The 25,078-nt window shown below is 43.9% G+C and overlaps 1 protein-coding gene across 2 annotated transcripts in view; it reads left to right on the top strand.

Moving 5' to 3' along the window:
* Positions 1 to 8,273, top strand: part of STK39 (serine/threonine kinase 39) — a 218,150-nt gene extending 209,877 nt beyond the window's left edge. For both annotated transcript variants that reach the window (XM_038751810.1, XM_038751809.1), the window contains 2 exons: positions 915 to 979; positions 7,329 to 8,273. In XM_038751810.1, coding sequence (XP_038607738.1) covers positions 915 to 979; positions 7,329 to 7,403 — 140 coding nt within the window. In that variant the 3' untranslated portion in view covers positions 7,404 to 8,273. The remainder of the gene's footprint in view (positions 1 to 914; positions 980 to 7,328) is intronic.
* Positions 8,274 to 25,078: the final 16,805 nt, after the last annotated feature.

The following is a 25,078-nucleotide window of genomic DNA, read 5'->3' as shown; positions in this document are numbered from 1 at the left end:
TTTGAACAGTAACTGACAGTCAGATTCTGAACTTGTTAAGCAAACTCTGATATTGTTTGAGATTATGCTGAGCTAGTTCAATAAGTCACTGCACTTTAAAGCAATAAAATGTTTGCCTGATGTGTAGTGATTAGCTACTGTATTTAGTTGCTTTGGTTACAAGGTAGACCTGACGTTTGAGTGATCTTCCCAGAAGGGGGATTGAAAGTGTTTACCTTTTTCCTTTTTGCTCTTTTTTTTTTTAGATTTAAGGATCCCTCTTTAATACACTTCTGCTTTGCCCCTCCCTCTTCTTAGAGTCATAGGTATTTAGGAAGACAAATAGTGGAATTTTTACAGATGCCTTTCATTTTGTTTTAGCATTGGGGCAGTTTTTTTCTTTGTCACTGCCTGCAGTTTACACAGCAGAGCATTTCTGTCAATAAATCAATCAGTTGTATTTACTGAGTGCTTTCTATGTGCAGAGCTCTTGGAAGAGTACAGTAGAACAGAGTTGGTAGATAAGTTCCCTGCCCGCAGCAACTAACAGTCCAGAGGGAAAGACAGACATTGATATAATAAATAAATGTGCTGTGGGAGACTTCTGGGGACCCACTGGCCAGATTCTCCCTCTAGACTCTAAGCTCCTGTGGGCAGGGAACATTTCTACCACCTCTGTTATATTGTACTCTCCCAAGTATTTAGGGCAGTACTCTCTGCACACAGTAAGCACTCAATAAATACGATTGACTGGCTGACTGATTAATTCTAATTTAGTCATTTTTAAGGAGTCCCACTGCCTTTTTTTGGGTAGATGAAAGAAATTGTTTTAAACTTTCTTCCAATGAAAGTCAATTTCTCAGGAACTGTGCTGAAGGACCTCAAATGCTAAAGTGATTCCTACACCAATTTTTCACCCAGTTTTTCTCTTTCAGTGGCTGCTAATTTACAGAAGATAGTAGACGATCCAAAAGCTTTGAAAACATTGACTTTTAAGTTGGTAAGTGAAAAGTTGAACGTGGTAAGGAAAAAAATCTGTGTAGAAATGGCAAAATGCTGCTCCCATTTTACAGCAAGCGCATTCTCTTAGCTTCTGTTGTTGTTTTCACACTCTGCCTTCCCTGTCCACCTCTTCAACAATTAAAGAAAATTTCCATATTAAAACAGGAAAATTTCTGCCCAGTGAGTGTGCTTTGCCCATTTCTGTGGCCTTGATTGTAGGTAAGCAGGATCATTTATGGGACTAGAAAACCCTACCATTTTACTTCAACCCAGCATGGTAGCTGGGCAATACGTACAAAATTAAAATAAATTCAAAGCAACATGGCCCTGATAATGCTTTCCTGCAATGTAAGCCAACTACGCTGGCTGTTAAAAATAGAGAGTGATTGTCATAAAAAGGTTTAAAGTAATTGGAAGTAACTGTTGAACAGCTCAGTCAAAGCCCAATGAACAAAGAAGTAATATTTTAGCTCCAGGCTTCAGATTGCACTAACGGGCACTAATGGAAAAGGGATAGTTTGGCAGCTCATCTGTTGCTGTAAATCATAAATGCAGCTTCTGGTGTGGTGGCCAGAGGAGTCGACTGGCAAAGGATGCCAGGTCAAATCCAAACCCAGAGTGAAGTCAAGCCGGGAGAGAGAATGGTTGGCCTAAAAGGAGGGATGAAGTCTGGTTAGTGAGAGCACTTGCTGCTTTTGCTAATTGTTTTAGGCAATAGAGGGCAGGAAAACCTGGCAGAGACTGTGAATTGTGAAATTGTACGTCAGTGGCATTGTGGTCCATTAAAAACCATACAGGATTGCTTTCATGATAAAGAACAAAGATTTCACTGTGAGTTCCATTTGGAGAGTCCAGTACTTTTCATTTCTTACTGATATGAAATAGGAAATGTGCCTAGGCTAAATTTGCTTAAATGATTAGTTACAGTAAATTCTCAGTACTATGCCAATTAGCTTCCCGGCTCACTGCTCTCGGCTGGTTTCAAGAGGCTGAGCTACTGGAAAGACCTTAAAAATTTCCAAAGGCAGAAATTCTCTGGAGTGATCACCTTGTTTTTAGCAAAAACGGCTTGGTTAGGCGGCTGGCTTCTCTGGGGCCTGATCTAAGACAGCTGTTTAGAAACTATTTCCCGAACCTTTAGCTGCAGTTACCGGCTTTTGGAAATATTCGGCAGAGTTCCTCGGCCCAAATGAGCCAGAATTGTTATTTCCATGTGGCCAAATTTCTCCTAAAATGTTCTTGGTTCACTTTAGGATTTATATTTCCCTGGCATGCATTGTTTGATCTTAAAAAAAATACTAATACAACCCATACCTGACCTCGTAAATATCTTTTCACCAGTCTGGGATAGTCATAGATTCTGTAGCTTTGTGGAGGAGGCAACAACGCCTGTTGTATTGAGCAGTGACCTCTGATTTGAAGTCTCAGCTCTGCCTCTGGGTGGCCTCTTTCAAATCACTTAACCTCCCTCCAAGCGCTTAGTACAGTGCTCTGCACACAGTAAGCGCTCAATAAATACGATTGATTGATTGGGCTTTAGCTGTTGGATCCAAGTGAATATCAGGAGATTAGGGGAACAGTTCAAGAAGAGAGAAATTTGCTTCTGTCTCTTATTGGTGACTTTGTTCCCCTCTTCATTTTCTACTCTTTGACTTTATTCCTCGGGCAGACCCTGATCTTTGGGTTTTTACACATCTTTATGGCTTAGTTTGCAGGGACTAGATTTGAACTTCATTTGTATCTCTCTGCCTTCATTCCTTCCGTGCCGGAATATCTTTTTCTGTCTTCCTCACACAAGATATTGGATGCAGCTTTCTCCATCCATCCCGAGCTTAGCACTTGGCCTAATGTACTCCAAAAAAGTAACAATTTAACTTGCTTTCCTGTCCCTTTCCCTTTAAATAGAAATCTGAAGGCATTACATGAAATCCCAACTACATGTGACTCTGTGTACTCCTCCCTGGCTCTCCTGCCCTCAAGTTTTTTTTTTAATGGCATTTATTAAGCACTTACTATGTGCAAAGCACTGTTCTAAGAGCTGGAGAGGTTACAAGGTGATCAGGTTGTCCCTCGGGGGGCTCACAGTCTTAATCCCATTTTACAGATGAGGTAACTGAGGCACTGAGTAGTTATGTGACTTGCCCAAAGTCACACAGCTGACAATTGGCGGAGCCGGGGTCTGAACCCATGACCTCTGACTCCAAAGCCCATGCTCTTTCCACTGAGCCACTCTGCTTCTTAAAATATACTAAGTTTCCATTTCTGTTGTTATCAGTTAGCAAATTTGCAAACCATTTGATGGTACTCCTATCTGATTCAGTTTGCACAGAGCACATTAACACCCTGACAGAGGACACAGTTTCAAATCCATTTTTCCTTTTACCAAGTGATTCTTGCAGCATTTTTACTCTGTCGTATTCTGTTCGTCGTTCTGTTATCTATTAGCTGTTTGCCTCTTATTTTTATCTTTTATCAATTGCTCTTTAAAAGAGAACTTTCATCTCCTGGAACCATTACAGTGTTCAGTGTATCCTCCAGTGTAAATGCAGACAGTTCTGTGGGTGACCAGTCATTTCCTGAGTGGATGTTTAAAACCCTCAGGAGCTGTAGGAAACAGGAGTAACAAAAGTCATAATGGTGGAGAAAAGACTCAGTTTAAAGAAAGATTCCCTGTTCCTGGATAACTTGGTTTCCTGCTTGACTTGATAAGAATGCTTGGAAGCAATGTTCCATATCCCCACACATCTCAACCCTCAGCTGCTAGTGGAGCTGCCTTCCCCTGACCCATTCACAGCTCAAGTCCCCCAGCACCCAAGCAGCATGTTCTCCACCTGGAAGCCCATCACCGGTGTCATAGGAAGCGGAGCAGTGAGGTCGGGGACTGGACTCAAAGAGGGAGCTCAGCCCAGAGAGAGGGAGGAGCTCCCTGGGCACAGGAGAAGGTGGTTTCTGCCCCAATGCTGCCTGATGGTCCCCACAGTGGTACGAGTTAGCAGAGAGTGCTCTCAGCTGGAATGGATCAGGAAAATATCCTCTATTTGGCTGAAGGCTTGCGCTCCTGTTATGCAGTCTCAGCTTTCTGGACAGCCAGAGGAACAGCCTCCACGAGACTTACACATCAGATGGTCTTGGGGGTTTTGTGGTTCCAGCCGGAAAAAGAACTGAGGTGCTTTGGCCCCCTTCGTGCTGTACAATACTGGGGTCTAAAATATTGCTCAGTGTGCTAAATTGAAGCAGTTGGGCCTTGTGGAAAGAGCATGGGCCGGAGTCAGAGGACCTAAGTTCTAATCTTGGCTCTTCCACTTGCCTGCTCTGTAATCTTGGGTAAATCACATTAACTTCTCTGTGTTTCAGTTGCCTTTTCTCCCTCCTGTTTAGACTTTGAGCGCCATGTGGGACAGGGACTGTATCTGGACCTGATTAATTGATATCTAGATACTGGAGTGCTTAGAACGGTGCTTAACCCATGGTAAGCACTTGACAAATAACTTAAGAAGAAGAACCCAGGTCCTCTGACTCCTTAAGTGGAGTTGGCCAGTGAAAGCATATGCCCTGAAGTAAGATTCCTTTGGGGCTTGTTAGTCACAGCATCAAACAGTACGTTCCATCCTCCAAGGGCTTCTCAGTTTGGACAGCTGCTCTTTGGGGTGGGTTTTGTGGGGCAGTCCACCAAGAAGCAGCATGGTGTAGTGGATAGAGCATGGGCTTCGGAGTCAGAAGGTCAGGAGTTCTAATCCCGGCTCTGCCACATGTCCGCTGTGTGACCTTGGGCAAGTTACTTCACTTCTCTTTGCCTCAGTTACCTCATCTAGAAAATGGGGACTGAGAGTCTGAGCCCCATGTGGTACAGGGACTGTGTCCAACCCGATTTGCTTGTATCCACCCCAGTGCTTAGTACAGTGCTTGGCACATAGGAACTGCTTAACAAATACCACAGTTATCATGAGGGGCTGTCACCCTCTCTTTGCCTGTATCCCTGTTTGGCCTGTAGTAGGTGATGTCTGGTAGCCCGGACTAGCTAGTTACAGGAGAAGGGGAAGCCCCATGGACTGGGCAGACAGCAGCCCCCTTTCAGTAGGAGGAGAGCAATTTTTTTTTATCCTTTAAAGATTTTCAGGTCACTTAATCTTTACTGGCCCTGCTTCATATCCCATTCCTATGACTTCCTTCTTCTTGTATTGATGTGGCCATTTCCAAGATAGCACTGGAACCCATTGCTGTACTTCTGGCAAAAGGTTGCCTTTGAAACGCTTTGGAACAAACATTACATCTGTGGCTTTAATTCAATGTACTCTCCGTCTGCAAGTCAGGGAACAAGATGAAATTGGGGAAATACGGGGGCCAACATTTAAAAAATGAGCAAGAAAGACACCACAGCTGTGCCCAGGTTGGCCTGAGAAGAAAACCTCTGCAGTCACTCTTTCATTTCATTTTGTAAAAAACTTGAGGACTCTATAGCATTCATCATCTGGTGTGGCAGTTTTGGCAACTCCCAAGTGAAAATGGCTTTAGTAGGGAAAAAGTGAAGCGTTATCCTGTTGGGGACATTGTTTGGTGGGCAGGGTTTCTTTTACCAAACAGTCTGAGTTCTGCAGTATGTATTGCTAAGGTTCGTTGAGATCAATCAGTGGCATTTATTGAGCATTTAACTCTGTGCAGAGCACCGTATTAGTTGCTTGGAAGAGTACCATACACAAGAGTTGGTAGATACATTCCCTGCCCACAAGGAGCCTGCAGTGTAGATCAATCAATCATATTTATGGAGTGCTTACTATGTGCAGAGCACTGTATTAAGTGCTTGGGAAAGTACAATGTAACAGTGTTTGTAGACACATTTCCTGCCCACATCACACTTACAGTCTAGAGGGGGCTTACAGATAGGAGCTTGAGTTCAGAGGAGGATTAAGGACCCTTTTCTTTGAGAAGTTGTTTCTTGTGACAGTAGTTTGCTGGGGGCTGTGCCAGGAAAGGGTCAAATGGTGCTTTTGATGTGCAACTTTCTATTCCCCACTATTCATCAGAATATTTTATTCCTGTATTCTGTGGTGACCTACTCTGATTTAAGGACCAAATGGAGGGCAAGATTAGTTGAAAAAGTTGTTGAACTGATAGGCACAGAAAGAGCGGGAAAGAGAGAGGGACAAACATTGGGAACAAAATTAAGAACTTTTAGAAATCAGTTGATTAGTCTTGAGGTTGCAGTACATTCCCAGTCTCCGCAGGCTTTTCGGGAAAGAAAATATAGTCAGCAGTTGGATACACTATTTCTGAAGCTGATTTTAAGGTGCAAAACGTCTAAGGTATTCCAAATGGAATTCTCCTGTGGATTATTTTCAAGATGAAAATGATCCATTTTGGTTAAAATATTGGTTGAGGATGAGCCTCCTAATCTGAGGTAGTCACTTACATCTTGATTATTTACTTAGGGGTTGCTTTGTTCTCAAACCAAATTATACTGTGCACACAGCCCATCAGGAGTTCCTCTGTTTAATTAAATGGTTCCACTCTCCCCTTTGTAGCAAAAGTCTTCAAATGGGAAAGTCTTCAAATAACAAGTGTGGAGGTTTTCTTAATGGTATTTAAGTACTTACTATGTTCCAGGAGCTGTACTGGGCACAGGGGTAGATACAGATTACTTAGGTTGGGCATAATCCGTGTCCCACATGGGGCTCACAGTCTTAATTCCCATGTTACAGATGAGGTTACTGAAGCACAGAGAAGTGAAGTAACTTGCCCATGGTCACATAGCAGACAGCTGGCAGAGCCGGGATTAGAGCCCAGGTCTTTTTGACTTCCAGGCCTGTCCTCGTGGCTCAGTGGAAAGAGCCCGGGCTTTGGAGTCAGAGGTCATGGGTTCAAATCCCAGCTCTGCCAATTGTCAGCTGTGTGACTTTGGGCAAGTCACTTCACTTCTCTGGGCCTCAGTTCCCTCATCTGTAAAATGGGGATTAAGACTGTGAGCCCCATGTGGGACAACCTGATCATCTTGTAACCTCCCCAGTGCTTAGAACAGTGCTTTGCACATAGTAAGTGCTTAATAAATGCCATCATTATTATTATTACTGGACCACACTGCTTCCCTGTATGTTTGCGGAGAAAGTTGGTGGCCTGTTTATTGGCCACAAAATTGGCCGCTGGGGAGGCTGCAGGTCTGACCAGATCTCATTTATATACTCATCTCATTTATATACCCTGGCTTCCCGCGTAATGCTTCTTTGCCCCCAGCCTTGTGTGGAGGCAGTCCGATGTTTATCTGCAGTTGGATGTTTAGTTGGGTTGGGTTGGTTAGTTGCAGTTGGATGTTTATTTTTTTTTGTAAACATTCATACAGGCTCTCCATCTTGCAGGCCTCCGGCTGTGATGCTTCAGAAATCCCAGATGAGGTGAAACTGATTGGGTTTGCTCAGTTGAGCGTCAGCTGATGGCCGAGACTGAGTCTGTCCCCAACCCCTCCGCCCCCGACTCTTTCCCTTCTCCCCAGCAGAATTGGAAGATTGTGAAGAGGCCAGCTAAGATGAGAAGTGAAAAAAAGAAGAATTAAAAAAAAAGCACCCACACTGAGTTCTGCTTCATCCTCTAGCAATTCACCAAGTACGAACAAGCAAGCACCACAGCTGCGGCACTGCTGCTAACTTTTCCAAAAGCTATTTAATGTTGTTATGAACCAATCTGGATTTGCCCAAAGTGAAAAGAATTTGGAAATGCACTCAGGTGGTTCTATTTATTGGTTAAAATGGAATTTTCTATCAGAAACGAATTTCTTCTTTCATTGTAAAAAAAAAAATCTGTGATAATACTTTAATTGTACATCTGATAGTACTGCCTCTTTTATGTTGTATTTAGGAGTTAATATACTTATACAAATTAAGATTTATTAGCCAAACTTGAATTCTAGTTTTAAAACTGACTGTGAATTTTATTTTTCATATATTTATGCATTACACATCTTCCCTATAAGGAAACAGCAACAAAAAACAGTTTGATTATATGCTATTTGCAGGTAATCTCCTGTTATTTAAACAAAATGTTTCAGGTATATCTTTGGAGTATTTGTAATTTCTAGTTTTTGAAATGACATAATTAGGAATTAGGAAGCTCATTATGTCAGTTTGTTTGTCTTAAAAAAAGAATCCACAATCTGATCGTCTCTAGGGTGTGGGAGGTGCCTTGCAGACATTAATATTAAGACTGTGCCTGAGGCTGCCTTTCGGTAGAATAGTCTCAGTTCTAGAACTTCCATTTGCATAAGATGGAATACACACTTTTGGCCTAAATTTTGCTTTGTTTTTTTTTGGGGGTGGGGGGGGAGGCAGGGGTGGGGAGGGGTCTACAAGTTATAATACTATAAAATGTTGCCATTAAGCTAGGCTGCTAACTGTGCCCATCTCTGATTTGGCTTCTCCTTTAAGTGATAGGTCTTGTGTCTCTAAAGGTGATAAAACTTGAAGAAAAAACACCACCTGAATCAGAGCTTTACTTGAAATTCTGCAAAATACCAAGGATGAATGAAAATAGTAGAAAGGGCTTTGTGCAATGACAAAAAGGTAAATTGTTGCTAGATTTTAAAGACACATTTTTGACCCAGGTAGTCCTCTGCTTAACCTGTGATATATATATATATACATATGTATATGTATATATATATATATATATATAATGGAAATAAAAACCTTAGATTCTCAAACTTGGACTATATTTTAAAGGAAGTAGCTTCTGTGGATCAGACCATTGCTCCTTCCTAGCTAATCCTAGATAAATGGCAGCTCTTTAATGTACTTTACAACAGCAAATATATATTACTAAGAAAAGTTATTTATAATTGCCTTGTCATAATTGTTGAGGTGTTCTAGAGCCATTTGCCTACAACTTAATGTAATTTCATTCCATTCTATTGTTTACACGATTACTCAAAGATGACTGCAAAGGTAAAAAGGAAAATAAAAGTGTATTGCACAAAGATACTGGTTTTTGAGTCTTTTTCACTTAGGAAGCCTCTGTATCATTTTCAGGGTAGTTTTTTTTAAGAAATTTGGACCTTAAAAGGCTGCAATTTACTAATTTTTCTAAATGTGCCTGGAAGAGGAAATTTAGACTCACACAGTGTAACAGTAATACTAAAATTGGCTTTAGTACAGGGTGAAAGTTAAATTTATACAGTGTTCAGACAGCCTATGGATCAAACCTATCTGTTGTATGTTCTCTGTTAGAAAAACTCCTTTCCATCGCATACCAGTTCATGGAGAGAGACTGAACTACCAGAGCAGCAATAAAATTGTCATGCTGACCCACAACATTGTGGACTTGACAGAGTAGACCTCCCTGTGGCTTTTGGAAAGGTCATGTAACTTTCTCTGATGCACTAAAATAACAGTCTCTTACTACCTCCCTCTCAATCCCCCTCCCTTTCTCTCTCTCTGTCTTTCTCCAGCACTTCCCCACTGTCTTCGCCTCTCTCTGCCCCCTCTCTGTCTCTGTCCCTCCCTCAGAACCCTTGGTTTTCTCTGTACTTCCCCACCTGCCCATTTCTCTTTCACTTGCTCCATATCTCCTATCTGCCCTCTTTTCTCTTCCCCCTCTTTTGTCCCTTCCCCCTTCTCCATCCCTTCACCCCTCTGTCCTTTCTCGTCCCCTTTTCTCTGTTCTTCCCTCTTTCTCTGTCCTTTTTACCTACTCTCCTTTTTACCTACTCTTTCTGTCCTTTCCACCTCCTCTCAATCCTTTCCTCTTCTCTCTGCCCCTTCCCCTTTTTCTCTGTCCTTTCCTCCCTCTCTGTGTCCTTTCCCCCTTATCTGTGTTCCTTCCCCCTTCTCTCTGTTTATCTTTCCTCCATTTCTCTGCCCTTTCTTCCCTCTTTTCCCATGACCTTCTGCCCATTCTTTACTTTCTCTATACTTCCTTTTTTCTTCCTTCTCCATACACCTCTCCCTATCTCCTTCCGTCTCTCTCTTTGTCCTCCTGTCCTGCCTTTTGCTCAACCTTTTCATCCTTCTCTCTCTACCATTCTTTATTCCCTTCCTGCCTGTCCTTTCTTGTTTCTTCCCTCTCCATCCTTGTTTACCTCTCTCCATTTGCCTCCACCCCCTCTTTCTCCTTCCATCTTCCTCTCTGTGTACTTCCCTCTCTCTATATATTTTCACTCTTTCTCTCACATCTCTTCCCTCTTTCCTTTCTTCTTCCTCTTTCTTTATACTTTCCCTTCATTTGTCTGTCCCTCTTTGTCAGTTCTTTCTTCCCTTCCCCTCTCTCTTTCTCTCCTTCATTCCCTCTTTCTGTCTTCACTTCCTCCCTCTTTTTTGTCCTCTGTCACTTTCCATCTTTGTTCTTTCTCTGCCCTTTCATCTTTCCTCTGAGTGTCTTTCTTTCCCTCTTTCTGTCCTGCCTTCATTCTGTATCTTTCCTTCCATCTCTGGCCTTCCTTCCCTCTCATCCTTCCTTCCCTCTGTGTCTTTCCTTCACTCTTCCCTCTGCCTTTCCTTCCTTCCTCCTAATCTCTCCTATCCCACTTCTGACCCCTTGCCCATATTCTCCCTCTGACATGGAATTCCTTCCCCTTCAAAGTTGAGGATCCATCACTCTCCCCACCCTCAATGCCCTCCTAAAATCACATCATATTCTAGAAGCCTTCCTTGACTAAGCCCTCAATTCCCCCACTTACTCTTCCTTCTGCCTCTCCTATGCAGTTTGGGTCTGTACCCTTTATGTATTTGATACTCCCCTCACCTCCAACCCCATGGCATTTTTGTACATATCCTTATACTCTGCCATTTCCCCTATCTGTTATTTATTTTAATATCTGTTTCCCACTGTAAGCTCTCTGTGGACAGGGATCATGTTGACCAATCATGTCTACCAACTTGATTGTATTACAGTCTACCAAGCACTTAGTACAATACTCTGCACAAAATAAGCTTAATTCATTAATTCACTAATTTAATGATTTCCCTAGAAAAGCACACAAACCTTTAGTGACTGATTATTGAGGAAGATTCTGGGTCCCCCTGTACCCCTGGCCATCACCTGGGCTCCACTCAAAATGATTTCAACGAAGCCATTTCAGGTGGGTCTGACTGAATTGGCAAAATCTGGGTGCCAGGGGGCTTCAGTGCCTCATAAAGCACTGGTGGCCTGAGCCAAAAGGGCTGACTTGTTTACCTGTAGCCCACGCAGGTGGTTAAATCCCCAGCTCTTGCTTAGAAGCTGCACTGACCAGGCTTACAGACTGACTGCTTTCCAGGATGGTGACTGCCTTCCACCCAGCCAGTAGGAGCTGAATGGATGTTGGCAACAGAGCCATTTCCTGGGAATAGCTGGTTCTGGGGAGGTTCCCCAGAGGGAGATTTTCCACTGGTGGTTTCCAGGAAGCCATTTGGGCCAGTCAAGACTGACAGAAAGTGGAAAATTTCCATGGATGTGAGAGGAAGAAACTGGGGAAATAGGGGCCTGCCTGGTGCTGGAATCAGTAGAGATGTCACATTTCAGAAGAACACATTTCATGGTGAAAGGTGGTAGTCATTTGAAGCAGTTATGGGCCAGGTTTATTAGCCTTGGGATGATCAGATAATGGTACACCCTATATGTAGCAATAGATGGAGGCAGGCGTGGGGTTCCTGGATGGGAGGGATGGGTGGGTGGGTGGATGGCTAATTAGTGTTGGAATGGGAGGGATCAAACCACTGTTGGTTGAGGAGCTAATTAGATTCTAGTCATAGATCTTCCTTATAACTTGCTGAGTTCTGCATTTCTATTCTGTGCCCTAGAATGATTTCCTTGACTCCTCCGCATCCTCCTTCACCCTTAATTGTTGGTGCCCTGCACGATTCTGTTCAGGATTCTCTACTCTTTTCCATCATTCTCATGAGGAGCTCATTGAATCGCAAAGTTTTAGTTACCGTGGAAGACTCCCAAATCTACTTCTTCAGCTGTTTCCTCTCATCTGCAGTACAGTCTTTTATTTCCTTCCGACTCTATAAGCCGTCACCCACGAATGCTGCACTGGCTCTTCGAACTTCATATGGGAAAACTGAACTTATCTTTCAGTGTGGCCTAGTGGAAAGAACACAGGGTTGGGAGATAGAAGGACCTGGGTTCTAATTCCCGATCTGCCACATGCCTGCTGGGTAACCTTGGGCAAGTTGCTTAACTTCTCTGTGCCTCATTAGTAAAATGAGGATTAAATGACTGTTCTTTCTCCTGCTTAGACTGTTAGCCCTTTGTAGGACAGGGACTATGTCTGATCTGATTACTATGTATCTACCCCAGCATTTAATACAGTGCTTGGCACCTAGTAAGCACTAATTAACAAGTACCACAAATATTATTATTTGTTCTTAATCACATTTCTTTCTTAATTTTCCCATCACTATCCACAATATATACCCTCTCAGCTTGTGCCTGGTGAGTTTCCAGTACTCCACCAGTCTTGGCTACGGGAGGGAGAGTCAAGCAGAGAAATACCCATTCCATTCCTAGCTTGGGCAGTGGCTGGCTGTGGAAGACAATCTGCTACAAATCAAAACTCACCTGTGCTGGGCAGCAGCAGCATGGGAGAGAGTCGAGGGCGGAGACTCAAGTTTACTGTGCAGAAGAAGGCAATGGGTAAACCACTTCCATATTTTTACCAACAAAGCTCTGTTAATACACTACCAAAACAGTAGCAGTTGGAGGTGGGGCATTCTGGGGGTGGGGGGATAATAAGAAGTGTGGTATTTTGTTAAGTGCTTACTATGTGCCAAGCACCATACTAAACACTGGGGTGGATGCCAGCAAATTGATTTGGACACAGTCCCTGTCTTTCTTGGGGCTCCCAGTCTTAATCCTCCTTTTACAGATGAGGTAATTGAGGTCCAGAAAAGTTAAGTGACCTGCCAAGGCCACGTAACTGACAAGTGGTGGAGCCAGGATTAGAACTCATGACCTTCTGATTCCCAGGCCTGTGCTCTATCCACTACATCATGCTTGCTTCTCAATGTGTCCATGAAGTCGTTATGGGTTGGAGATGACTCAACAGCATAAGAAAGACAATCAACAGTATCAGCATCCTCCTCCCTGGCCCCAAATTTGGCAGCTTTGGTTTCCACTTGATTCCTGTCTGTCATTTGCCTTCCAAGTCCTGCTTGTTTTCCTTCATATTTCTCAGATTTGGTCACCACCCCAATTCATTCCCTCAACACCTTTCATGGGATTTTTGTCACAGACTCCATAGTGGCCTCCCTGCCTCAAGCCTAACCCTTTTTCAGTCTCTCCTTCAGGAAGACAGTTCTCATCATTTTCAAGTATCTGCTCAAACATCCTCAGTGATTGCCTGTTTCTTTTTCTCCTGAGCACAATATTGAGGCTGAAGCTATGGCAGGAGCAAGTACGGAGTGGCAGGCGAAGACAGGCAAGGTGGGGGTGACAGATGGTACAGAGCCCTGAAGCCTGGGACTAAGACTTGATTTGATTCATAAGGCAACTGTAAGCCCCTGATGATTTGTGACCCTACTGTACTCTCCCCCAACACTTAGTTCAATGCTCTGCACACACTAGGCACTCAAAATTGTCATCTGATTGATTGATTGATTCTCTATAGGAGGGTGACATGATTGAACCAACATGAAGATGAACTTTGCTGACATGTGCCTGATGGGCTGGGTCAGGAGGAGGATGGATCAGGAAGAGCGGCCAGAAGCCTGTGGAGGTGGAACTTGGGGTGAGTGACTGAGAATGGGGGGATGGTGGAGATCCGTGACCGGCAGAATCGAGGTGATACCTCTGCATCCGGCACAGCTTCACAGTAACCAAAGCTGCCTTTGGTTCAAGGTGGCAATGAGGATTAGTGACCAGTCCATCCTGGGGGCAGGTGAGGGACGGCATAGTAGATGAATGCTAGCTGTCGTTTCATTTAATCCCATTTAAAAATAAGGCTGACACTAGGATCATGCTGACTGGATTTCCTACCCAATTTGCTTTCAAACCTGTAGCCCCAGGAGAGAGGCACTGTCTCTTCTTGAGGAAAGCAAGCAGGAGCAGACTGGCTCTCAGATGGCCTGCTCACCAGTCTGTCCATCTGTGGGCTTCAGGCTTCTCATTCCACAAGGACCGGGCAGGATATGGAGTCCGGGGGTCCTAAGGATGGCGGTGTCACATTTTCATAGCAATGAATCCTGTCAGCCACGATCGTTTCCATCACAGCTTGTTTAGCCAAAGATTTCCTTGCGTAACCCTACCACATCTGGTGGTCAGAGTGTTCTAGCTTCCAGCCTTGTGCTCCAACCAAGAACTGGCTTGTGAGGTGCAGGGGAGATGGAATGCTGAACTTCTGATTCAGAGACTTCTCTGTGAGGGCCCTGATAGGTGGTCAGAGAAGATTTTGGTTTGTTACAGCAGTGAAAATGGTTCTCATTTCACTGTGGTCTGATATATTAAAGAGTCAGATTTAATGGACGTATGTTGTGATGTTCCTTTTATTTGTTGCCATGAATAAATCCAGAATTACAGCAGGCATAAAACCCCCTTTATGACTGTTTTGTTATTAATAATAATAATAATAATAATAATGATGGCATTTGTTAAGTGCTTCCTATGTGCCAAGCACTGTTTTAAGCACTGGGGGGGATACAAGGTGGTCAGGTTGTCCCACATGGGGCTCAGTCTTAATCCCCATTTTCCTGATGAGGAAACTGAGGCACAGAAAAGTTGTGACTTGCCCAAAGTCACACAAGCTGACAAGAGGTGGAGGTGGGATTAGAACCCATGACCTCTGACTCCCAAGCCCATGCTCTTTTCCTCTGAGCCTTGCTGCTTCTTCTCTGTGCCTCATTTCGTACAGATGGGAGACATGTGGGACAGAGACTGTGTCCCATCAATTTTTCTTGTATCTACCCCAGCACTGGAAACATAGTAAGCTCTTAGCAAATACCTCTGTTGGTATAATTATTATTACTACGGGAAGAGGGTGGGGACTTGAGCCAGGAGGGAAGGCGTGAGCAACAGGTTGGCAGAGAGAGAGAGACGAGAATGAGGCACAGTGAGTAGGTGGCTCTGAGAGAAGCGACGAGTGAGAGCTGGGAAGTAGTGGAAGGGGAGAACCGATTGAACACCTTGAAGATAATGGTCAGGAGTTTCTGCTTGATGTGAAAAAAATGAGCAACCAGTGGAGGTATTTGAGGAGTGGGGAGAAATGTGGATAGAGCACAGGTCTGGGGAGTCTGAAGGATCTGGGTTCTAATCCCGGCTCCACCACTTGACTGCTCTGTGACCTGGGCAAGTCACTTAACGTATCTGGGGCTCAGTTACTGAAAAATGGGATTAAGACTGTGAGCCCCAGGTGGGACAGGGACTGTGTCCATCCTGATTAAGTTGTATCCACCCCAATGCTTAGAACAGCGCTTGGCATATAGTATGTGCTTAACAAGTACCAAAACTATGCTTTAGAAAAGATAGCCCTAAACCAGCCTGGATCTTCTGAATCTTCTCTGTTTCCCTGGAAAAACCAAGAACCAGGAAGGTTTGGGAATGATTGACACTAAACCTGGGACCAGTCCAGATCTTGTGCCGAAATCAGTATGGAACAGGAGCCTGGGGAAGCCTCAGGATGAAGCAGCTACTACAGCTGACCAATCTAAAGGGTTGGGCTGAAACTAGACTGGCATCCTACTTCATTGTTGTCTTAGTTGATGCAGCCCCCAATAGATATTGGGCCTTGTAGTTATTATGAGAGTGGAAGCTGCTTCTTCAGAGCTGATGTGTTTTGATTGACTAGCAGATTGGAAAACAGAATGAAACATTCAATATTCAAGAGCAAAATGTATAGTTATGCCCTTTAACTGCCATAATTGACTATGTGTAAGCATTTTTAATGATGGATTATAGTTTACTAAAGAAGCATGCAGGAAGTGACCTAGCTAAAGAGTGTTATTAATTGGAGAATGACAATTCCTAAATTGCAGTAAGAATAAGCATTTTAAGCATGAGTTTATATGTAGTAAAAGTTAAGAGGACGCTTCTGAGAGTGCTTAGTTGACAGGGTGAAGACAGGTACTAATAGATCAGTATGTGCCATGCACTATATTCTGGCAAAGATTTTGACAAAAATAAATATGTGGCTTAATAAGTTGCAGCCCCTGTGTTTATCCCCAGGCTCATAGTTAGAATACAATTCAAATAATGAGCTTGAGGACCAAAAAAACCAAACCCAAACAAAAAAAACCCAGATAAGTCATTCTCTGATGCCTGTCTTTGACAATATAACCCATCAGTCATACTATACTTGAAATATATGCACTGAATTGTGCCATATAAGAAGGCTTTCTCCAGGAGCGTATCTGCCCAAAGTGGAAAGCATTAATCATAGCAAGGAAGACTGGTTTTTTTAGCAAACCAAATGAAAAGTTTACTTAAGGCTCTTCATCTTCTGATATAAAGCTTTAGCCTTGGTTTTAAGAAACCAACAGAGGACATTCATTTTGCTGTAAAGAATGATTAAGTGCCACAGTCAGAGGTGAGGCCTAGTTACTTGATTCCCTGATCCCAAGATGGGAAAAAAAGAGGAATTTTGCTCTTTTTTTAATGGTGTTTGTTAAGCACTTACTATGTACCAGGCACCATACTAAGTGCTGAGGTAGACAGAGGCAAATCAAGTTGGACACATATCATGTCTCACACAGGTCTCTCAATCTTAATCCCCATTTTACAGATGAGGTAACTGAGGCAAAAAAAGAAGTTAAGTGACTTACCCACAGTCACACAGCAGACACGTGGTAGAGCCAGGATTGTAACCCAGGTCCTTCTGACTCCTAGGCCCATGCTCTATCCTCTAGACCACACTGCTTCTCATTGTTTTCTAATAACTGTGGAAATTCCTCTCCATTCAGAGTGGAATGTGGAAGTCCTATTATGAAGTTTGGCTGTTGGTCTAGACTCTGGATCCTGGAGCTTCTTATAGTTCATTGAATCCATTCTCGTTCATTCAATCGTAGTTACTGAGCACTTACTGTGTGCAGAGCACTGTACTAAGTGCTTGGAAAGTACAGTTCGGCAACAGATAGAGACAGTCCCTATCCAACAACGGGCTCACAGTCTAGAAGGGGGAGACAGGCAACAAAACAAGTAGACAGGCATCAATAGCATCAAAATAGATGAATAGAATAATAGATATATGCACATCATGAATAAAATAGAGTAATAAATATGTACAAATATGCAAAAGTGCTGTGGGGCAGGGAAGGGGGTAGAGTAGAGGGAGGGTGTAGGGGTGATGGGGAGAGGAGGAGGAGCAGAGAAAAGGGGGAGGGGCTCAGTCTGGGAAGGCCTCTTGGAGGAGGTGAGCTCTCAGTAGGGCTTTGAAGAAGAGAGCTAGTTTGGCACATGTGAAGAGGGAGGGCATTCCAGGTCAGAGGTAGGACGTGGGCCATGGGTTGACGGCGGGACAGGCAAGAACGCGGCACATTGAGGAGGTTAGCGGCAGACAAGTGGAGTGTGCGGGCTGAGCTGTAGAAGGAAAGAAGGGATGTGAGGTACGTGGGGGTAAGGTGATGGAGAGCTTTGAAGCCAATAGTGAGGAGTTTTTGCTTCAAGTGAAGGTTGATAGGCAACCACTGGAGATATTTGAGGAAGGGAGAGACATGCCCTGAGCATTTCTGTAGAAAGATAATCCAGGCAGCAGAGCGAATCCACTCATTAGCATCTATGGTTCAAAGAATTATTATGAATTCAGACCCCCTGTATCCGGCGGTAGTGGGTAGGTGGATTTAGCTTCCGTCACTTCAGTTTGTGAAGGAAGGGCTTTTTTGAGCTTGTGATGAAGTGGACTCTTGAAAGAAGACCATTGTGACTAGAGTTACTTCCTCCTAATCACCAAGTCTAGTCTATGTGTCCTGGCCCTCAGAGTTGGAGCAGAGGGTGTTTCTTGTTCAGCTGGTTCACACCCAATTCTCTAATGAGAACAAAGTTTCTTTTTCATAGCAAACATGATGTCAACTCCCTTGCCCTCAGTGTTATTTTTGCAGAGTGATGAAGCTGGGCCACTGGGAATTGTTGAGGATTTGAAGGGAAAAATCTAATCCCAGATCAGGTCAGGATTGTAAACTCCTCAAAAGCAGGAATTCTGTCCACCAACTCTACTGTATTGGACTTTCCCAAGTGCTTACTGTAGTGTTGTGCACACAGTAAGTGCTCAGTAAAGAGGTTGAAATCCACCTAAGACGGCTGTAATATGTGGTGTCAGGGTGAAGTTCTCTCTAACCACTACTTCTCCGCAGCTGCCCCTGCTACTCTTCTCCCCTGCTTCCCAAGGCCCTGCTAGTCCCGCCACAGCCCCCAGCTGCCCACCCTGGGGGATTGGACCTTAGTCATAGCCAAACAAGGGCTGGGATCTGCCTGCCGACCTTTTCCATCTGCAGTCATCCATTTCAGAACATTTCAAAGCACTCAGAGGGAATGGTTCCTTTCCCTCCACGTCCCATTCTCGCTGCAAAAACCAATTACCGGAGCTCAGCTGTTAGGAGAAAAATGTATTTAGTCCCAGATAAAGTTCACGGACACAGTATTAGCAGTAGAAAGGCATGCTGTGGTGTCCGCAGCAAATGAATGCAGATCTTAGACTACTGATCGTGTCACAAACAAGTTTTCTGGGAATGGCACTGATGCCATTATCCAGCAGCCTGGCAGGTCCACTTCAGTCCAAAAGATTGCATGGCAATCAGGTTTTTACCCCATTCACTCCTCAAAACTACATTCTTTGCAGAAGAGAGGGCAGGTAGAAGCCTCTCCCTGCCCAATTTCTAATGCCCAAGTTCTAAAGCATTGGGAAGATTGTGGCATATGATTGATGAGCTCTTATGAGCCTTTCTGCTCTTCCTTCTACTGCTGCTTGGATCACTAGGCTTGTGGTATATTGGCCTGGGGAGGGGGGGTGTGGAGGAAAGGAAGGAATGGCAGGGTGTGCTTAATTTCTTTGAGGACTGGGGCCTGATTTAAAAAAACCTCTTAGTGTGACTTCTTCAGGTGTTACCCAGTTAATTTTGTCACACAGGCTTTAGTACTTTATTCGTGGCTGCCAGTGACCCCATCATCCATATGAATTCCTCACAGAAGAGACTGCCTTTCTTGATCATGTTCGTACAGTCTTTATCTTTGTTTACCTGGGAAATGAGCTTTCTTTGACTAAAACCTGTCAATTCTGCCTTTCGACTCTTTCAATGTGTAATTTAAGTGTCTCATTAGGGTTTTTTGTGTGAATTTTATTAGAATTCCTCAGTGTTTTGGTTGTCCTTTACCAGTTGATGTGAAGACAGAAGCTATCATTACAGCATTTCTTTGGAAATTAAAATCATTTCTCTGAAACAATGTCCATTTAGAGCTCCATATTTTTTTTGTTTGTTTTGCATCCCAGAGCTTTACAATGATCCAATCCTTTATTTGTCAGCCTCCCTTGCTTAGATGAAGCTTGTGGTATTTGTGAATAATTTTTTTTTTCTTTGAAGAAAGCCCAGGCAGCTTGTATGTTTTGGGTGTCTGATTATGTCCCTAAAGGCCTTGGGCAGTTGTAGCACAATTAAAGAGAGCAAAATCCAGAAGTTTGCAATTTTCTTTATTGTATTATCTGGAAGTGAGAGCGGAGATTCCCAAAGCTTTGAGTTTTATACTACTCCTCCATTACAAATTTTATATCCAATTCCCCTGTGTGCTTTTTACAGCATCAACTGTATTGATTTGGTTTTTCTACCAACTGTACTGGCGAGCGACAGAACAAGACTGAGCTCATCCATTTTGCGGCTGCCAAACCCAATCCACTCCTTGCTTGTCACCCATAATATGCATTAGTCATGATGCATCGGTGTGAGAACTTCTGGAACTTTCCTCTTAGGTACAGCTGAATTCCTACGGCAACCCAAGTGGCCCATCAACTCTGTTCAAGTGAAGGGAGGGGGCCATTCCTCTTCGGAGCAGGATGCTGGGGTCAACTGGTTCCCCTTTTCCCCTTCCAAATCCCTCCCTCATTCTATTTGCCTATAGGTTTAAACGTCTTGCAGTCATTTACAAGTTTAGCATAAATGATACTTAATTATGATTTGATGTGATTAATTAAGAAATGGTTCTTAAATAGAATTTCTTAACGACCCTTGGATGTTTTCATCTTAGCTCTCTTCTTAGCAGGAGGTGGAAATTTCCCTTCCCTCCTTCCTTGCATCGTATAATTGCAGGACTTTGGAATCTAAAAATACAGGAATGAAAAGGGTCTCCAGAGGTTATAGGGCGTATAATCCCAGCCAAGGGGGGAACTAACCCATTATTCAAAATCCCCAGGAAAAGAGACTCCATAGCTTTTTTTAATAACTGCATTCAGAGTTTAACCCCCTCACTGTCAGTTTCAGATAGAGTGTGCATGTTAGAAGTCAAGAAGCATTTCTGTCAAAATCTCAAATAGAAATGCTCACATTTCCTGCAACTAACATCTAGAACTCTGGGCCTTGGGGGTGACATTTATTTTGAAGTGAACCTGCAAGCAGCTGCACTGTGAAAATGACTTGGGTGATAATTTTAAAAGAAATCCTTGAAGTACTTTTAAAGGAGTGCTGAAATAAGAACTTTATCCATGACTACAACTTTTTAAGCATTTAGTCAATTGTCTGTATTGTGGGGACTGCATTCTTGCATGACCTGCATTAAGAAAAACCCACTGTAGTACTTGCCTGCTCCTTTGTCATGGGCACATGCAGCACACAGTCCATTTCTCCACCACTACAACACTCCACACCCAGACAGACTCATGCTTCAAACAAACATTCCCTAATTCCTCAGCAGCATCTGGCCACTCTACGTCGTTGTCGTATTCTAAGAAGACATCAGTGAGGGGGAAATTCACCTATGAATGCATGTATAACTGTGAAGGCCAATTCAGGACCCATAATCTTGATTATGTCCTACACACAAAACAGCTGTCCCTTGTTCTTTGGGGTTTTTTTAAATGGTATTTGTTAAGCACTTACTATGTGCCAGGCACTGTACTAAGCACTGGGGTAGATACAAGATAATCGGGTTGGACACAGTCCCTGTCCCACACAGGGTTCACAGTCTTAATCCCCATTTTACAGATGAGATAACTAAGGCACAAGAGGATATAATTGAGTTGCCCAAGGTCATACAGTTGGCAAGTGGCGGAGCTGGGATTAGAACCCAGTTCCTCTGACTTGTAGGCCCATGTTCTTTCCGTTACCCCACGCTCGTTCTCTGTTGTGTTTTTTGCATTTAATGTTTGCAGTGCCTGGTCATGTTTTCTTTCTCCTCCCTGTCTGTCATTCCTTACAAAGGTTTTTGGGTTTTTTTTAATGGTATTTGATAAGTGTTTACTATGTATCACACATTGTATTAAGCATTGGTATAGATACAAGTTGATCAGTCAGTCACAGTCCTCTTCCCACACGGAGTTCACAGTCTAGGAGGGAGAACAGGTATTGAATCTCCATTTTTACAGTTGATACTGAGGCACAGAGAAGTTAAGTGACTTGCCCAAAGTCACACAGCAAGCAAGTGGCAGATCTGGGATCAGAACCCAGGTCCCCTGACTCTTAGGCCCATGCTTGTTCTACTGGGCCACAGTGCTCCTCAGTTGGCCATGCTGTTTCTTACTAGGCCTTGCTGGTTCTCTTGAAAAGAGCCGCTCCTTTTGATATGATACTGTTCCATGCATACCTGTCCTAGCAGTTGACTCCTAGTTTTCACCTGAGATGCAGTGTTGTTTAAAGCTTTGTTTTACCATCTCCTTAAAATGTTTCCTCTGCCTTCCTTTTTTATGGTTTCTCAATTTCAGCTCTCCATACAGCAGATGTTGGATGTTTTGCAGTAGCTCAAGCTCCTCTCTTATCCCACCCAATGTAATGGAGTTAGGGTAAATGTAGTTTTGATGCTAAGAGACTGACTGTGTCCCAGGAGTCAACATTTGTGGATCTTGTGTTGCCATTTGATATTTAATATGGCCTTTAAATGACAGAACAGTTCAAAAAGATAGATGTATGTGTGGCACCTCCGTCTGGCCCCGGACTCACAGCTGTAAAGATGGTTGGATAGTAATATTTTAGGTTGGGCAGGAGCTTAATATCACCCTGTTTACACTATTTTGGACCATCTCCCAATGGATGTTCTGGCCTTCTTGATTAATTTTTCTGCATCCTTATCAATCTCTGGTTGTCAGTGTGTTGCCTAGGTAACCAAATTATGTGAGATAATGTAGCTCTATGTTGCCAATTTAGATTTTTGGTTGTGTTCTAGACAAAATTCTAAGTGGAAACAGGCACTAGATTGTGAATTAGTATACCCCATAAGGCATTTTATGTTTATTTTGATAGACAAATGTACCTTTCCTTCAGTACAGACTCATGGACACTTTTGAAAGAAACCCCTCTATTTGTGTATGACCTGCAAAATGACTCCCATTTGCAAGTGTACCAGACACCTAGGCCTAGATTCATAAACGGAGGGGTCAGCCGGATACTGGTGCAAACGTGTGGATCACTCCCACCAGTCCCCAGGCAATCAGTGCAAAAGGAGAAGCAGTGGTCAGTGTGTGAGATCACACATGCTCCAATGGCTTGCAGCTTAGGACTTCTAGGGTAGAGCAAAAATGGGAGAGGTGGGGCCACGCAGGCTGGAGACCAAGAGAGAGCAGAGGCTGGGGGTGGCACCGGGCACTGCAGTCCCCCTGACTAAAATGACTGCCACCCTGCAGCGAGCTAGATTTCCTACCAGGACGGCCATTCTGGGACTTTTTCTTCTACCGGAACCCATTTTCAGCCATAATGGTGTTCTTCCACATCATCATCATCTCAGTCTGCCTACCAATTAAAATAAACTTTGTACAGCTTCAACTGTTTTCAGAGTTGGGTACTTATTAGGTGCTAAAGCAAGAAGGAGAAGCTTTGCGGGAAAGCTCTTACCTGGCCATTTTGAGAGAGATTGGATAAATCTCTACCTGACCATCTGTGACAATACATTCCATATAGATGGAAGCCCCACAGATGATGTTGCAAGTTGCAGGCTGAATTACTGCTTCTGAGCACAAACTGCTGGTCTCAGCATTAACAGCAAATTGAAAATAAACTTGTAAACCATAGTCAATGATGTAGCTGAAAGACTTTATGTGCCGAATGCCTTTAAAGTTATTTTTCATTACTTTTTGCACTTTTTCAACACTTGGAGTTCATTTCCTCTCGCAGCTTGCTTAGCAGGGAACGTAGGTGGAAGGTAGGCACAGGTCCAGTTTCACTCTGCTTTGTGGGTAATGCATCTTGTCATTCACAGCTGCAGATCGGCATTTCTTCTTTTTTCTCGGCTCTCTCCCTTCACCCCCACTTTGCCTCCTCTCCTCAGTCATCCAGGACGAAGGGCACCTTTCTGGGCTCAGACAGGGCAGCCCTGTCTCTGGAGTCACGGCCCCCAGCTCCGGGTACTAGGTGAATCTTAGCCAAAGTTCTTCTCCAACCAGTCAATCGTTGGAATTCATTGATTGCTTACTGTGTGTGCAGCACTGTACTAAGCATTTGGAAGAGTACGGTACAACAGAGTTGATAGACTCATTCCCTGCCCACAGGGAGCTTACAGTCCAGGGCATTTGTAGCTGTGGTTGGGAGTCCAAAGGGGCTGAGGCCTGAGTTCTCTGCCCCTGCAGCAATTTTGCCCCAGACTGAGCCAGAGAGATACTGATTTCTGGCTCCTTCGCTGTCCTGGGCTCAGCACAGAGATGAAGAGGGCAGGCCTGAGGGCAAGCCTGATGTAGGAGAGCAGGGAGTCCGGCTCTTCAGCTCCCCTCAACCTGCGCTGTAGAAGGCTGACTTGCCCAGGGAGGCTTCCTAGTGGCAGCAGACACTGGGTGCCTGTGGTACCCTAGCTCTAAGCTGTTTTGGGCTGGGTTTAGGAGAGGCTAGCCTTCGGGGCCCTTTAAACTATGAGACACCAGAAAGCACCCTCTTTGTGCCTCCGTGAATGTGTCTCTGTACTTCCCTGTCTCTGTCCCTGCCCCAAAGCCATTAGCTGTGATGATCTTCAAATTCCCGATATCTGAGGTGAGAGAACAGTATGATTTCCAGATACTATCCTGATCTTTTCTCCCACCAGATACACCCTCCTTGGTCAGATGTCAGATTCCCTTGAGAAAAGCAGTCACCTTTCCAACTTCTCCTAGGCTGAACCCCGATGTAGTCACATTATTGGTACCTCATGCCAGAGGGAAACTTTTTTCCAGAACCAGACCAGGTGAGCTGCATTATCTCACCTTTCCCTGGGCTCCTCAAGTCCCCCGGGTACATGCTGAGTGTCCTGGGAGAAGACTATGTTAGGAAAAAACCTCTCCTGAATGACCTCTGGATCTCACATTCACATGCAATACAAAGCAGAAATTGCAAGCTTTTTTTTTTTTCTGTGGTAAAGAGTATAATGAGATCTGAGAATTGGGTAATGGACATTTTCATCTATTTTTGCTCTCTGATATTTGCGAGGGGAGGGATGTTAATTATCTAGTAAGTGTGACTGGTAATTTATTTTGATCACTATATCACTTCTGAAACTGCAAGCGTGCGTCTGCCACTGTTTTCTCTGCTTTCCCGAGCTCGGGAAGAGGAGAACTCACAGCACAGGGCTATTTTTAAGTAAATGGGACGATGCTTTGCATGTAGAGAGGACGCACTATGGATGACAAACAGCTCATTTCATAACCACTGCCCATCCCCTCATAATCATCCTGTTTTCATGGGAATACTTTGAACTAAATTTCCAGCAGTAATGAACAGTTGCCAAACCCGCAAAAATTTTCCTGCCCAAGTGAATGCCGCTTCATCAGAAAAACCCTTCTGAGCCTTTGGGTCTGACCCGATCAGGAGGTGTTGAGTTCTCTGGGGATTGGGGGAGAGAGAAAAGGAGTCCTCCTGTAGTTCTCAAAGTAGGATGATCCTTTAGGTACCACTGCTGAGAGGATTTGTTTATCCCTAGGCTAGTGGTCACCAAGTGACTCCGGGGAGCAGGGAAAAATGCCCCGTTCTCAGGTAGTGTTGCAGGATGCTGTCCATATGGACGAAAACTCCGGAACATTTCTCGCCCACAAAGCCTTTGTTACAATTCAGTCCAACTT

Source organism: Tachyglossus aculeatus, chromosome 9 (assembly GCF_015852505.1).
Source record: "Tachyglossus aculeatus isolate mTacAcu1 chromosome 9, mTacAcu1.pri, whole genome shotgun sequence".
Classification (NCBI taxonomy): Eukaryota; Metazoa; Chordata; class Mammalia; order Monotremata; family Tachyglossidae; genus Tachyglossus; species Tachyglossus aculeatus.
The sequence above is the reverse complement of the archived record's forward strand: the minus strand, read 5'-3'. Positions and strand labels throughout refer to the sequence as shown.